The sequence below is a fragment of the Glycine max genome, chromosome 16, assembly GCF_000004515.6.
Source record: "Glycine max cultivar Williams 82 chromosome 16, Glycine_max_v4.0, whole genome shotgun sequence".
NCBI classification, from domain to species: Eukaryota; Viridiplantae; Streptophyta; class Magnoliopsida; order Fabales; family Fabaceae; genus Glycine; species Glycine max.
In genome coordinates this window covers 25,869,013-25,883,011 of record NC_038252.2, presented here as the reverse complement: position 1 = coordinate 25,883,011, position 13,999 = coordinate 25,869,013, and the positions used below count along the sequence as shown (strand labels likewise).

Below are 13,999 nucleotides of genomic sequence, written 5' to 3'. Positions count from 1 at the left end.
TTGTCGAAGCTTAATAATGTATTAAAATGAATTTTAACCACTTTAAATAATATAAACTTAATTACTATTCTTTGTAGTTAAAAAATTACTATTCTTTCTTCTATACATTAATATTAACTAATTATTACTTCTTTTATTCCGTCAAGGGGAGTCCCACAAGTATATACAACCTAACCAAACGCAGAAAAGTAACTCCAAAGTAAATCTTGAGGGAGCAATACATAACTACCCAAAGGAGGTCTTGGAGGCATATGAATGTCAATATCGTGAGAGTAGGCAAGGTTGGCTCACCAGTCCACTACACAATTTCCCTGTTGCACCATATTTACAAATTTCCTTAAATTTTATGGTTAATTTAGATATCTTTCAAACATATTTTTATTTGTTTAAACTTAAACTCAAGGCTCTCTTAAGAAAAGATGGGAGGAAAAAGATTTTCTTAGTTGATTTCTAGCCTAACTTATTTTAGTTTTTCTTGGCCTTAAGTTAAGCAACTATTATGAACAGAAAATAAAATAAAAATAATACACCATCTCTGCAATAAAAAAAAAATCATAATTCAAACAGTCCCTTAATTTTTTGTATAAAAATTAAGAAATTTAAAAAAAACTAAGTGAAAGAATAATTAAAAAATATCTTATTTCCAAATTAACCCTCTCAGGTCTCTCTTTTCCCACTCTCCCATTATTTTCTATCCCTTCTCTCGTTTCTTTTCTTTTTTAAATAATTTAATTTAAAATAAAAATAAAGTTATCAATAATCTTTAATCTATATCAAGTTTGTAAAAAAAAAAATATAAACTTAATTATACATAAAATACAATCCTTGAATAGAAATCATAAATTTAAGTGTGAGTAATAAACTTAAAAAGATTAAAATTATAAAAATTGTGAATTTACATGGAGCCAAAAGTTCTAATCAAAGAATCTATTTTCCCACTTTAGTTTTCTTTCTAGAACCTTTTTATAGCCTTTATTTTAAAAAGAGTCAGTTTCATAACTATGCCTACGTGGATTTATCCAATCACATATAAATAAATAAACAAACAATGAACACTCCATCGTTTCAGACAAAGTATAGCGTTCGCCATTTACGTTTCCATGTGCCATAATGACTGTCTGTTTTCCGAACAAATAAAATAAAAAAAATATTAAGACACGAGACAAGATGGAAACTCCGAGAAGAGACGAAAATCCACATGACATTTTTGCCCCTCACACTTTCCCCTGTTTACTCCACGCCGCTTCCTTGTTCCTTCATAAACACAACACTTCCTTCTTACATTCGGCAATCAAACCATGCAGCGCACGGCGGCGGCGACAGAGGAACCACGGCGGAGCTCCGGCGACGCGTCGGCGGCGGAGGGGGAGAAGGTGTTCAAGGGAAGTGAGGTGTTCGGTGATACGTCACCAAATTATTTAAAGACGATTTTGGCCCTGGCGCTGTGGCTCGGAACCATTCATTTCAACGCCGCGTTGGTGCTCTTCGCAATCTTCTTCCTCTCTCTCCACAAAGCATTCTTGTTCGTTTGTCTCTCCTTTAGCTTCTTCCCTTGAAATTACACACACGTGTGTGTATATATACATGCACGTGTGTGTCTCTCTGTGTGTGATGTTAATAAGAGAAGGTTGTTATGCCAGACTTTTCGGTTTGCTTTTCGTGCTGATGGTGATTCCTGTTGATGAAAAGAGCAAATTCGGTAGAAAATTATCCAGGTACTTATTATTATTATTATTATTATTATTATTATTATTATTATTATTATTATTATGCTTTTCATGATACACAGTTTGAGTATCTTGTTTTTGTGTTTGAATAAAAAAATGTCTTCTCCAGAAGAAAAAAAAAAATTTGGGTGTGTTTCAGGTACATATGCAAGCACGTTTGCGCTTACTTTCCCATCACGCTTCATGTGGAGGATATGAAGGCTTTTCATCCCAGTCGTGCTTATGGTGTGTCCCAAACTATTCATTCAAAATTTTACTTTTGAGGGATTTTCTTAGAAGAAAGTGCACCTTTGCTTTGGCTTTCCCATTCTTTGCGGTCAATTAGTATTTGTGTGGTTTCACCTTGGAGAATATTTTAGAGATATGATCAAGATAGTGTATGTAGAGGGGGCAGGGGGGAGGGGGGGTGTTGGGTTTGGTTCAAACTCAAATTTTAAGTTGGTATTAGATCCTATCCTAGTGGTTATTGTTGGGCTTATTGAGTCACCTGTTATCATATCATCTGCATATTTCCAGTTCTCGGTGTAAGGGAGATGTGTTGGAGATTTCATATTGACTAGAGATATCCCTAAATTAGTGTATAGAAGTGAGTGGTAACTCTCATCTCATGAGCAATTTTTTTCTTTAAAAATGGCAAGAAATTTGAAATTGTTTTTTTTTTCTTTTTTGAATAAGTTGGGTATGTGGACTTGATATTGGTGGAAAGGAAAAAGTGGAACTATTGATATAGGAAGGTAGAGACTTGAGATTATTGTTCCCTTTGGTTGCTTCATTCGTATTCGATGCTGGGTGACAGACTGACAGTTGTGAAAAGTATAACTTAGCCTGAATATTCTGAAGAAGGCCATACTAGATTGGGTGGTACTGTTGGTACTTTAAATTGCTGAGTAACTGTTTTGAGTTTTAATTTCTTAAAGCTTCTGGCAGCAAGCTATTAAGGAGCATTAAATACACCCTATTAAATGTTTATAATTGCGCCTATAACAGCATGCATTCAATGGTTTTTGTATTTTTGATACAATAAATATTTCCTTTTTCAATATAAACTTTCTATTTGTTTCTTTTACCATTGCTCTGAGTATACTAGTTAGCATTTGTGTTTCTTAATTCGTCATCAATTAAATGTACATAGACAAATATGAATTATGAATTTGATTAATTAAGGTTTGACTTTAATAAAATATGTTTAATTTTTATAATTTGTGGATAGACCATTATAGCGCCAATACCTCTGCCCAAACAATTTTTTTAACTATTAATGTTCCAAACCGGTTTATAATAGGATTCATTTTAAAATGAAACAATTCTTTTATTTTAAAGACTTGATTGACATGGTATAAATATGACTAACTGTCCTGGATGAAGCGATTTCTTGCTTATCCTTGGGCAGAGCTAGATCTGAAACATGTTTACAAATTTTAAGCTAATCTCTCTCTATGATGATGACTCGCATTTTTGTATTGGCTTAAATATGTTTAAGGTCCATGATAAATGACTATTTTTTTTTCTAGGTCCTTAATAATTTATTTTTGTTGTTTTGAGTTCCATATATATTGAAATTTTTGTTGAGTCCCTGTCATCAGTTAAGTGATGACATGTCACCTTACAAATTGATTTTCCTAACATTATCAACAATTGTGATGGTGTCATGTCATCACTTAACTGGCTACATGGACTCAAAACATAAGTTTTAATATATTAAAGGCTCAAAAAAATGAAAAATTTATTAGGGACCCATAACAAAATTCGGTCTTTTATTAGAGACCTTAAACATATTTAAGCCAAATTTAATTGTTAGTAGTTCATGAAAATTAACAACAGTATGTCTTTTCGTGCAGTTTTTGGTTATGAACCACATTCAGTTTTGCCAATTGGAGTTGTTGCATTAGCTGACAACACATGTTTTATGCCTCTTCCTAAAATAAAAGTTCTTGCTAGCAGTGCGGTAAGGCTTTTATCGACTCTGTTTTGTTGTGAAGGTTATTGAGGATATAATTTAAAAAATTTCTTATTACACTTGACAAATAGATATTTTACACACCATTTTTGAGACACATATGGACATGGTTGGGTCTAACGCCAGTGACAAAGAAAAGGTTTACCTCGCTGTTGGATGCTGGCTATAGTTGTATCTTGATACCTGGTGGAGTGCAAGAAGCATTTCTCATTGAGCATGGTTCTGAGGTACATTGCTTTTCAGTTTTCACACTCCCTCACCATCTTAACTGTATGTATATTTTAATCCTAACTGAAAATGTTTATTCTTTTGGATATATATGATTATGACTGATGTCAAGTTGGAGTAATATGTCTCTATGGAACCATGTGTATGGTAACCTACCTATGTACTTAGTACCTCTGGTACTTCTTTCTCATTAATATATATACTATTATCTTTGCTGATAAAAAAAAAAAAAGTTGGAGTAATATGTTGGTATAGGCATTTTCCCTGACCATGCAAATGCTTGGGCTGAATTACCATTTGACTGGGATATGTTTGATAGTCATAACACTTTGGTTTCTTCCATCTCTGATATTTCATGTCTAATATATTATATATATCTAGTTTAGATAGAAAAATGGGAAAAATACATTCTTTTGATTCATTTATACAGGCTATAGACTCAATTTTAGGATCAGTAGCCTGAAATGTTTCAGCTATGATATGACAGTAAGATTAGCCAATAACACTCTTAAGTTTTATCTGATTCTTGATATTTGATAATGTTGATTATGAGAGAGTATATAATTGTGGATTTTCAGATTATGCTCAATTATTAATACACAAAAAGGTTGATCAAGCTTGTTTTATCTATTACACAAATACTGTATTAGAAGCTTTTGAACCAGAAAGAAATATTCACTGCAAATGCTGATAGAAACTTGGATTTCTATTTTAAAATATGAAGAGTAACTCCCTGCAGCAGAGCTAGACATCTGTAATCTCTCAAAAACAGAAATGAATATGGTTACAGACACTTTGAGGGGTCTGCTTCCTCCCTGCCCATGGGCCCAAAATGCTCCAGGATCCGTTCCTCCCTTTTATCCTTGCTCCTACTGTCCCATACCCGTTTCCACGTAGGCAAACGATAGACGGGAAAGTAGATGGGGAAAGGTGTATGTTAGAAAATACCCTTGGAAGAGTTAGGGAGCTTCCAGTTGTAGGACAGCTAAGATAGCTGTTAGTTAGATAGAGAGCTGTCAGTTGTAGGACAGCTAAGATAACTGTTAGTTTGTTATAACTAACTGTTAGTTAGTTAGTTATAACCAATTGTGGTTAGATAAGAGGCTATAAATAGCTGTGGCAGGGGTTAGTTACGGGGGGAACAGAAATTGAGAAGAGAATAGGAAGGTGATAGACCTCGAATCCATCAGGGTGTGTAATCCTTGAGTTGTAGCATTCTAATTCAAATAAAACGAATTCCCTCGTTCTGGTCCAGTTCTATCAACTGGTACTGGAGTTCTGATCTTGGAGCGTAGAATTGTTAATGGTGGTGAAGGTGAACGCAAGAATGGAGACATGCATGGAAGCTATGGAGAAAGCGATGGAGGAGAATCGCGAAGCAGTGGAATCGCGGCTGAGCTCGATCGAAGGGATGATCCAAAGGTTGACAGTGGCGTGGGAGAAAAAATCTCCAGCGACAAATGTGCATACAGTTTAGGCGAGCGGAGGGGATGAAGGTATGGCAGCGCACAACGGCAATCGGTGGAGGAATTTAGAATTGCCCATATTCGATGGTGAGGATCCAATGGGCTGGATACCAAGATTGAGCAATACTTTCGGTTATGGGCAGTTAGGGAAGAGGACAAGCTGGAAGCAGTGATGATCGCGATGGATGGAGAAGCTTTGGGTTGGTTCCAATGGTGGGAATCTTGGAACCCAAATCATTCTTGGGATGGGTTCAAGATTGCTGTCACTCAAAGGTTCCATCCAGGCTTCAAGCTTGGGAAATCCTTTTCAAGCGCTGCTGGCAATGCAACTAGAAGAGACAGTGCAGGAATTCATTGGTCAATTTGAGAAGTGTGTTGAAATGGTGAAGGGGTTGGAGGAGCCATTTCTAGTGGAAGTGTTTCTCAAGGGGTTAAAGGAAGAAATTAGCACTGAAGTAAGGTTTCATGAGCCAAAGAACTTGATGGAAGCCATGGTTAAGGCTCGAAGAGTGGAGGATAAGAACAAAATTTTAGGGAAGTTACCCGTGGGTAATGTGAGGGGGAGTAATTTGCAGGAAACTGTTCATTCGGGGTAGAAGGGGGTAAGAGATTGGCAGCCAGCAAACAATAAGGTGTCTGACCTTTAGAATGTTGTAAAAACAGGGACAAGTGATTGGAAAGGTAGAAGGACGTTCCACAATTTGTCTCGTGTGGAGGTAAATGAAAAGATGAGGAAAGGAGAGTGTTTCACATGCAAGAAAAGTATAATCCTACACATGTGTGCAAAAATAGACAGTTTAGATTGATTATTATGGAAGAGGAGGAAGAAGGAGATCCTAGGAGCCTACAAGGGGAGGATAAAGAAGAAGAGAGAGGAAAGTTTCACCAATTATCCCCGCATAGTATTGGGGGTTTTACCACCCGGAAATCTCTTAAGTTGTGGGGAAAAATTAAGAATAAAAAGGTGATTGTGCTAATTGATTGTGGAGCCACTCATAACTTCATATCGCTAAAGTTAGTTAAGGAGCTATGGTTGAAGGTAACCCCTACAGGCTTATATTCTGTAGAAGTAGGAGATGGACACAAGGTTAGGTGTCAAGGAGTGTGTAGATCCTTGCCTATTGAATTGCAAGATTTACAAATCACACAGAATTGTTATTTGTTTGAATTGGGTGGTGTGGATTTGGTGTTAGGAATGGAATGGCTGGCTGGATTAGGGGCCATTGAGGCCAATTTTGAGAAATTGACATTAACAGTGCCAATGCAGAATAAAAAAGTCCTATTGAAAGCTGAACCAGAGTTGATAAAAGCTGCCATTAGCATGAAAATGATCAAGGGGACCATGCTAGAATCTGACCAAGGGTTTGTGGTGGAATTAAAATGGGTGGAAGGAGAAAAGGGTCGGGAAGCAGTTCCTGACCTGGTGGTACAGCTGCTGACACAGTTTGAACAAGTTTTTCAGGAACCTCAAGGGCTACCACCGCATCAAGAAAGAGATCATGCTATCACTATCCAGGAGGGAACCAAGATCCTCAACTTAAGGCCCTACAAATACCCAAATTCGCACGGGTAAAAGGTTCACATTCACTTCACTATTATCAATTAAAACTTATTAAAACCTATTCGACTCAATAAGGCCATCAAAATTTACAAAAATATTTTGTTAAATCAGTGAGATAAAATAAAATAGACTAACGTAAAACTTATGCCCCACTGTCACATTTTATCAGAGCCTTGTGTCCCAACGTTCTTCAGCACAAAGTTCTTTAAAGCACTTCACCTAGCCATTTGCTCCTCCGAACACAAGGTTCAAGATCATCACAGGATCCAAACACAAATAACACACAGGGAGTGAGTTATCACATTCTTAACTAATAGAGAAAAATAAAACAACATATAAGTATAAATATTATATAACAAAATACAATTTACTTGAGTATAACTCACGTTATTTCACCACACGTCTCATTCATTTTCACAACATTTGCGTACTCAATAGTTTAAATACCATATCATCAAATCAATCAATATAGAACAATACACAAACGTTATGCAGTAGATACACTAAGACTCAATCCTATATGTAATGTGGTACCATGTCAGTGAAAAACCTCATCGGCCGCCTAGGAGTACATGACAAGACAAACCACACACTAGCAAGTCAAGTCACTCTCACTAGGTAATATCATAGGGAAACCAGTCAGGGTCACAGTGTTTTGCGAGAATGCTCCAACCATATGGGATCAACATAGGCTTAAAGGAGCACTCAAACCGGGTGACCCCCAAGACCTACACTCCGAAGAGTCCATTAGGGCCTCTCCCTCTTGATTCAGGTCCAACCCAGAAAATATTTTAGCACACAGACTCTATCTATGAACTGTACAAAATACACGACTCCTCAATTGTTCTCAAATATTTTTAACTCGTCGCCCTTTAAGAGTCTTAGCATTATCTTGTCACCCTTAAAGGATCTTAGCATTAACTCGTCGCCCTTAAAGGGACTTAGCATTAACTCATCGCCCTTAAAGGGTCTTAGCATTAACTCGTCGTCCTTAAAGGGTCTTATAGTCGTGTGATTGTACAATCCACAGTTTACAATTCAATGCACACAACATTTCAATCACGTGCATACTTAGTTTATCATATACACTCGATCTCAATTACAATGGTATAATCTCAAAATAGCATGTTGTCACACCTCATGAAGCATATTCACTTTACCTATGAACTATGCAATACACACAACTACTCAATTATTTTCAAAATCATTTTAACTCGTCGCGCTTGTGATAAAATTTGTCGGGTTCCCACAATGGATCCCATCACAATACTTGTCGCGCAAAACTTGTCGCCCTTAAAGGGTCTTACAGTTGTGTGATTGCACAATTCATAGCTCACAACACAATATACATCTCAATATACATGTATTCCGTCATTCATCACATGTTCAATTCATCACATACAATTTGAATCATCATTTCATATCCTCAATATAACAATTTATACAAAAGACTATTACAACCTGGGGACTAAAACCTCTCAAATAATATTACACAATTATATCAAAATCATAGATCAAAATATACAAATATCAAGAGCACAATTTATCAAGCAATTCTTATCAGAACATCAATATTTTATTTATAATCATAAAGGAAAAATTGCAATTTAATAAACATCCCAAAATAAAATCCCAATTTAATCCTCTAAGGATCCCTACACATGTTCTCACTAACCCCCAATTGTGAATAACTCATCCCTTACCTCTAAGCGGACTCACGTGTCTTCCGACATCGATAGCGGCATCTCTAGCGGTTCCCTGAGATTCCTCCAGTTTTTCTTCCGACTGTTCCAATAGAGTTCCCAGACGTCAGCGAGACGGAGAAAGGATTAAAGCCTCCATTTGTACTATCTTCATGCGATTCCTTTTTCTCCCTCCACGAATATTATCTCGCAAATCACAACGGTGAAAGTGTGCGCACTTTAATTTCGAACAACATATCCAAATTTCATGAAAATCCAACGGTTAACGAAACCGGAATCGTAGTTTTACTAAGACCGTTTTGGGTTTCTGCGGGAAAAGAGAAAGCTACGGTGCGAAGGGTATTTCTCTTAGCTCTGAGATGTTTTTACAATTCCCAACGGTGAGAATGTTCTGAATTGGGTTGCGAACGTGGTGCTCAAATTTCACGACGATCCAACGGTGAATGAGTCCGAGATCGTCATTTTTCTGAGATAGCTTTGGTGGGCTGCGGGAAAAAGAAAGGGTTTTGTGGAGGAGAAGAGGAAAAACGAAAATGAGGGAAAAAAGAGACACCCGTCAGTGTAAAAACTGACCTAACACTATTTATAGCTAGGTTTAATCTATTTATTTATTTATTATTTTATAAAAACAAAACTCTATTTTATTCTCTATCAAACAAATAAATAAAATACTCTTTTTATTTTCTCTCAAATCATTATTTTAATACACTTATTTCTCTTTATTTATTCAATTATAAAAACCTTATCATAAAACTCTATTTATTTACAAATAACAACTCCTTTTAAATTAGTCTACAAAAAATGGGATGTTACAAGGGTCATTATGAATTCTTGGTCATGCCTTTTGGGTTGACTAATGCATCATCCACCTTTCAGGCACTTATGAATGAGGTGCTTCAACCCTTCTTAAGGCAGTTTGCATGAGTATTTTTTGATGATATACTTGTATATAGTAGTAGCCTTGAGGACCACCACCTGCATTTGAAGGCAATCTTACAAGTTTTGCAGCAACATAAATTGTAGGTGAACAAGAAAAAAATGCAATTTTGGTCGGAATTCTTTGGAATATTTGGGGCATAATATTTCAGGAAAAGGTGTGGAAGCTGACCCTAGTAAATTGGCAGCAATGGCTGAGTGGCCTAGACCTAAGGATGCTAAAGGATTAAGAGGATTTCTGGGGTTAACAGGGCATTACAGGAGATTTGTAAAGGATTATGGAAAAATTGCACAACCTTTGAATGCAATGAGCAGGCTTCCTATTTTGGCACTACCAGATTTCTCTAAAAAATTTATCTTGGAAATTGATGCATCAGGAACTGGACTGGGTTCAGTTTTATTTCAGGAAGAGAAACCTTTAGCTTTTTGAAGCGAGGCTCTATCAGACAAGGCTCAACTCAAGTAAGTATATGAGAGGGAACTGATGGCAGTGGTGTTAGCGGTGAAGAAATGGAGGCATTATCTGCTAGGAAAGAAATTTTTAATTAGGATTGATCAAAGGAATTTGAAGTTCCTAAATGAGCAGAGGCTTATGAGTGAAGAACAGTTCAAGTGAGCTACTAAATTGATTGGTTATGATTTTGATATTCATTAAAGACCAGGCAAGGAGAATTTATTGGCTGATGCACTATCCAAACAGTTTTCATTTTCAGCAATTTCGTTGGTGCAAGAGGAGGAATGGGCTGATTGGGAGGAAGAAATACAAGCTGATCCTCAATTATATGGAATTTATTAAGGGATTCTAACTAAAACAGAAGAGAAGCCTGGATATACCATTCATGGAGGTAAACTATACTTCAAGGATAGACTAGTTTTGTCAAGAAATTTCACTAGAATCCCTCTACTTTTGAAAGAATTGCATAATTCCCCTTTGGGAGGATATTCAGGGTTTTTTAGAACATTCAAGAGCGTGGCTAATGTGGTGTTTTGACAAGGAATGAAGAAAATTATAAGGGACGATGTTGCTGCATGTGAAATCTGCCAGAGAAATAAGGCCAGTACATTAGCTCCTGCAGGGTTTCTGCAGCCTCTACCTATTCCAGGATTGATATCTCAATGGATTTCATTGGAGGTTACCAAAGGCTCAAGGGAAAGACACTATCTTAGTGGTAGTGGATAGGCTGACTAAGTATGCTCATTTTTTTGCATTCAGTTATCCTTATACAGTTAAGGAAATAGCTGAGTTATTCATTAAAGAAGTGGTGAGACTGCATGGGTTTCCCGCCTCGATAGTCTCTGGCAGAGACAAACTTTTTATGAGCTTCTTTTGGAAGGAGTTGTTCAAGAAAGCAGACACTCAATTGAAGATGAGTACTGCCTATCATCCTCAAACAAATGGGCAGATGGAAGTAGCTAATCGATTAACCAATCCTAGCTTGCCACATCATAATTCCCTAACAGAATTCTTTTAGACAAAATCCCTGAGATATTGCGGTTTGATGATTCTGCGAGGTGGCCTTTGGGCAGTGTTGGTGCTTGGCTGTGTTGTCCCCTGTATTTGCTGGTGTAATTGTGGTTGCTGGTCTATAACAGAAAGTTTGCATGTGAAGGACAAGACCTATAAGTTAAGAAATACAATGACCAACAACGACATAGTAGTTAGAATAATTGAGCAGCAATGCCATTAGGCTATTGGTTTAAATGGAGATAATGCCATTTAGAATAAATGACAAGCAATTTAATGAGGTAGACATGAGCCATGTTACTACTGGTTGCTATTAGTGGCAGCAAACTCATACCTGCTTGCACTATGTGATGATTGTAATAAAAATGTGAAACAAATCTTTCATTTAATATGCCTCATGCATGCAAAGCTAAAGATCATTGCTGCCATCACAGTTCTGTTTGTTTGAATTCTGACATTGGCTGAAGTCATTTCAATTTGATTACTGCAATGGGTCCAACTGATTTCAATCTACCAATTAAGCACCTTGTCATTGCACATGTTTGCTTCTTTTATGATTGAATCATTGTACTGTCACAAAATGCATAAAAAGTTATGCAAAGAGTACATTCAGGATAAGTACATCATCTTAGTGGTTAGATAATTTGGTGGCTATTCTTGCGGATTGTTTTGGGTGGTATCTTTTACTCTTTGGTTTGGGTTGCATTTAACTTGTTTCTACTGTTTGTACAGATAGGCAGAAAAGGTTTCCAAATAAAATGGGTCTTATGATATGAAACTGCTTTAATTTGATCTATATTCATACAGGTTAACAATATTAAGAATTATTTGCTTTCTAGATTGCCTTTCTTAAATCAAGGAGAGGATTTGTCCGCATAGCAATGGAGAAGGGAAAACCCCTGGTTCCAGTTTTCTGCTTTGGTCAGGTATTTATTTCTTGTCCATTTATCTTATATTCTTAAGGAAAAATCACGCACCATTTGCTGATTCCAAGATATTAGCTGCAGAAAATTCTTAAACTAAAATGTTGCTTGTATTATTTTCCTATCTGCTAATGTTGCTAATTTATGTTTGTGATTTTGTCTATTCAATCAAATAAACTATCAATTCCCTTTGGTGCAATTTTGCTGTAGTCAAATGTCTATAAGTGGTGGAAACCAGGTGGGAAGTTAGTTCTGAATTTTGCGAGGGCTGTCAAGTTCTCCCCAGTATATTTTTGGGGAATTTTTGGGTATGTGTTTCTTTTAAATGAGAATTTGCTACCTTCCTGTGATCTCTTTTACTCCTATTTCCGCTAGTCAAGGGGGTTTTGCATGATGAATAAAGCTAATTTTTTTAATTCAAACTTGAGGTTGTTCAATGAATTAAATTCAACAAGATGGAACTATAGAATAAGCCATTTCTAAAATGTCAAACCAATTTGAGAGTCAGTTTGGTACATAGTAGGAAAGGTCGGCTTTGTTTGGTTCAGCTTAAAATATCTGCTAAGAATTGGAAAAGGTGGATTAATTAATGTTTTTCAGCATGCATGTGCCTTTTACAGTCAGTTTTTAGCATTTTTTATACACACAAGTCTTTTATATAGAATGAAATCATTGATTTGCGGACAGCAGTCATTTGACCAGTTTATCAGTATGAAGCTTAAACTAGTATCATAGAAGTTGTTATCTGGAACTCATTTTTAACACGGATTATCTCTTCTCTTCAGATCTCCGATACCCTTTAAACATCCAATGCATGTGGTAGTGGGTAGACCAATTGAGCTCGAGAAAACTCCCGAGCCAACTCCTGAGGAGGTATATACTATCATGCCTCTTTATTTTAACTGGCATTCACCAAGTATCCATAGTAACTTTATGTCATCTTCTAGTTAAAAAAGTTTGTCTTTTCATCTTTTTATAAAGTTGCCAACATAGTAAAGAAATATTGGAAGAATGGAAAACTTCCGTCTGGTTTTAACTTTGAAAGGCATATCTTCTCTTGTCCTACGCAGAAGATTTTGATTTCCATGGAATAAACTTTGTTTTGTAGTCCTTTAGGCTCTAGTACAGCAAAATTTACAGATGGTTATAATCCAAGAATTGCAATTTTGCATAATATGAATAAACTATTTCTAGATACGTACTTGCAAGGTATGGGATCTGCAAGATATTTACAAATTTCAGCTACACATGACTAAACTTTTTTATCTCTTATTTCCTTTACTTTGTTTTAGGTTGCCAAAATACATAGCCAGTTTGTTGAAGCACTTCAAGATCTATTTGAACGACACAAAGCTCGAGCTGGATATCCAAACCTTGAGTTGAGAATTGTTTGATATGGTCATAACTTCGACCCATATTTTCATGGGGTTAATTACACTTATCTCCTCTCAGGTCAGGCTTTATTTGGGAGTTTTGAAGATGGAGTGGAGTGATTAGTTCATGATAATTGGATTTGGAATGGGGAGAGGTAAAACAATGCTGTTGATTGATTGAGAAGGGAGTCATCTCTGTTGTTTTAGAAGTCACGGGTAATTAATCATGTAAACTGTGTTAGTTTAACTTCCTATTGAGTCTGCACGATTTATATCAGAAATAGTTATAAATCTTAGATTAATTTAAAATGTTACTTTATGACATAGGGTGTGTTTGGGACAACTGTAAAAGATAGATTATTTCAATAATCGATTATAATCATCATCAATTTTTGTTTGTATGCAACAAAATATTAGCTTTTACATAGTACAATAGTATAAAAATAGATTAAAAAAAACAAGTTGAAAGAAAATAATCATAAGCCACAAACATTCAGCTTCATAAAAATAATTTATTTATTTTTCTAAATTTAAGCCTAATCTCAAACATCCCGCTTATTTTAGAAATAACTTATTTTCTATATAAAAAAGCTAAAATTTTAGATTTGTATTTAGAAATCACGGACATCTCTCTAGAATGTTGTGGTAGCCTGTCAAATG

At 35.9% G+C, this 13,999-nt stretch overlaps 1 protein-coding gene across 4 annotated transcripts; it reads left to right on the top strand.

Moving 5' to 3' along the window:
- The first annotated feature begins 1,067 nt into the window (after window positions 1-1,067).
- LOC100808168 (diacylglycerol O-acyltransferase 2D-like) lies at window positions 1,068-13,728 on the top strand. 4 transcript variants are annotated; one of them, XM_041010429.1, is made up of 10 exons: window positions 1,072-1,522; window positions 1,641-1,715; window positions 1,837-1,952; window positions 3,566-3,672; window positions 3,756-3,911; window positions 11,883-11,969; window positions 12,177-12,274; window positions 12,752-12,839; window positions 13,259-13,344; window positions 13,419-13,728. In XM_041010429.1, the coding sequence occupies exons 1-10, from the start codon at window positions 1,299-1,301 to the stop codon at window positions 13,441-13,443; spliced, it is 1,062 nt and encodes a 353-aa protein (XP_040866363.1). In that variant the 5' UTR covers window positions 1,072-1,298; the 3' UTR covers window positions 13,444-13,728. The 4 variants fall into 4 exon arrangements, with proteins under 4 accessions (XP_003548798.1, XP_040866363.1, XP_040866365.1 ...); XM_041010431.1 differs by having other exon boundaries at window positions 1,867-1,952; window positions 13,419-13,648; XM_003548750.4 differs by having other exon boundaries at window positions 1,068-1,522; window positions 1,867-1,952; window positions 13,259-13,648.
- Window positions 13,729-13,999: the final 271 nt, after the last annotated feature.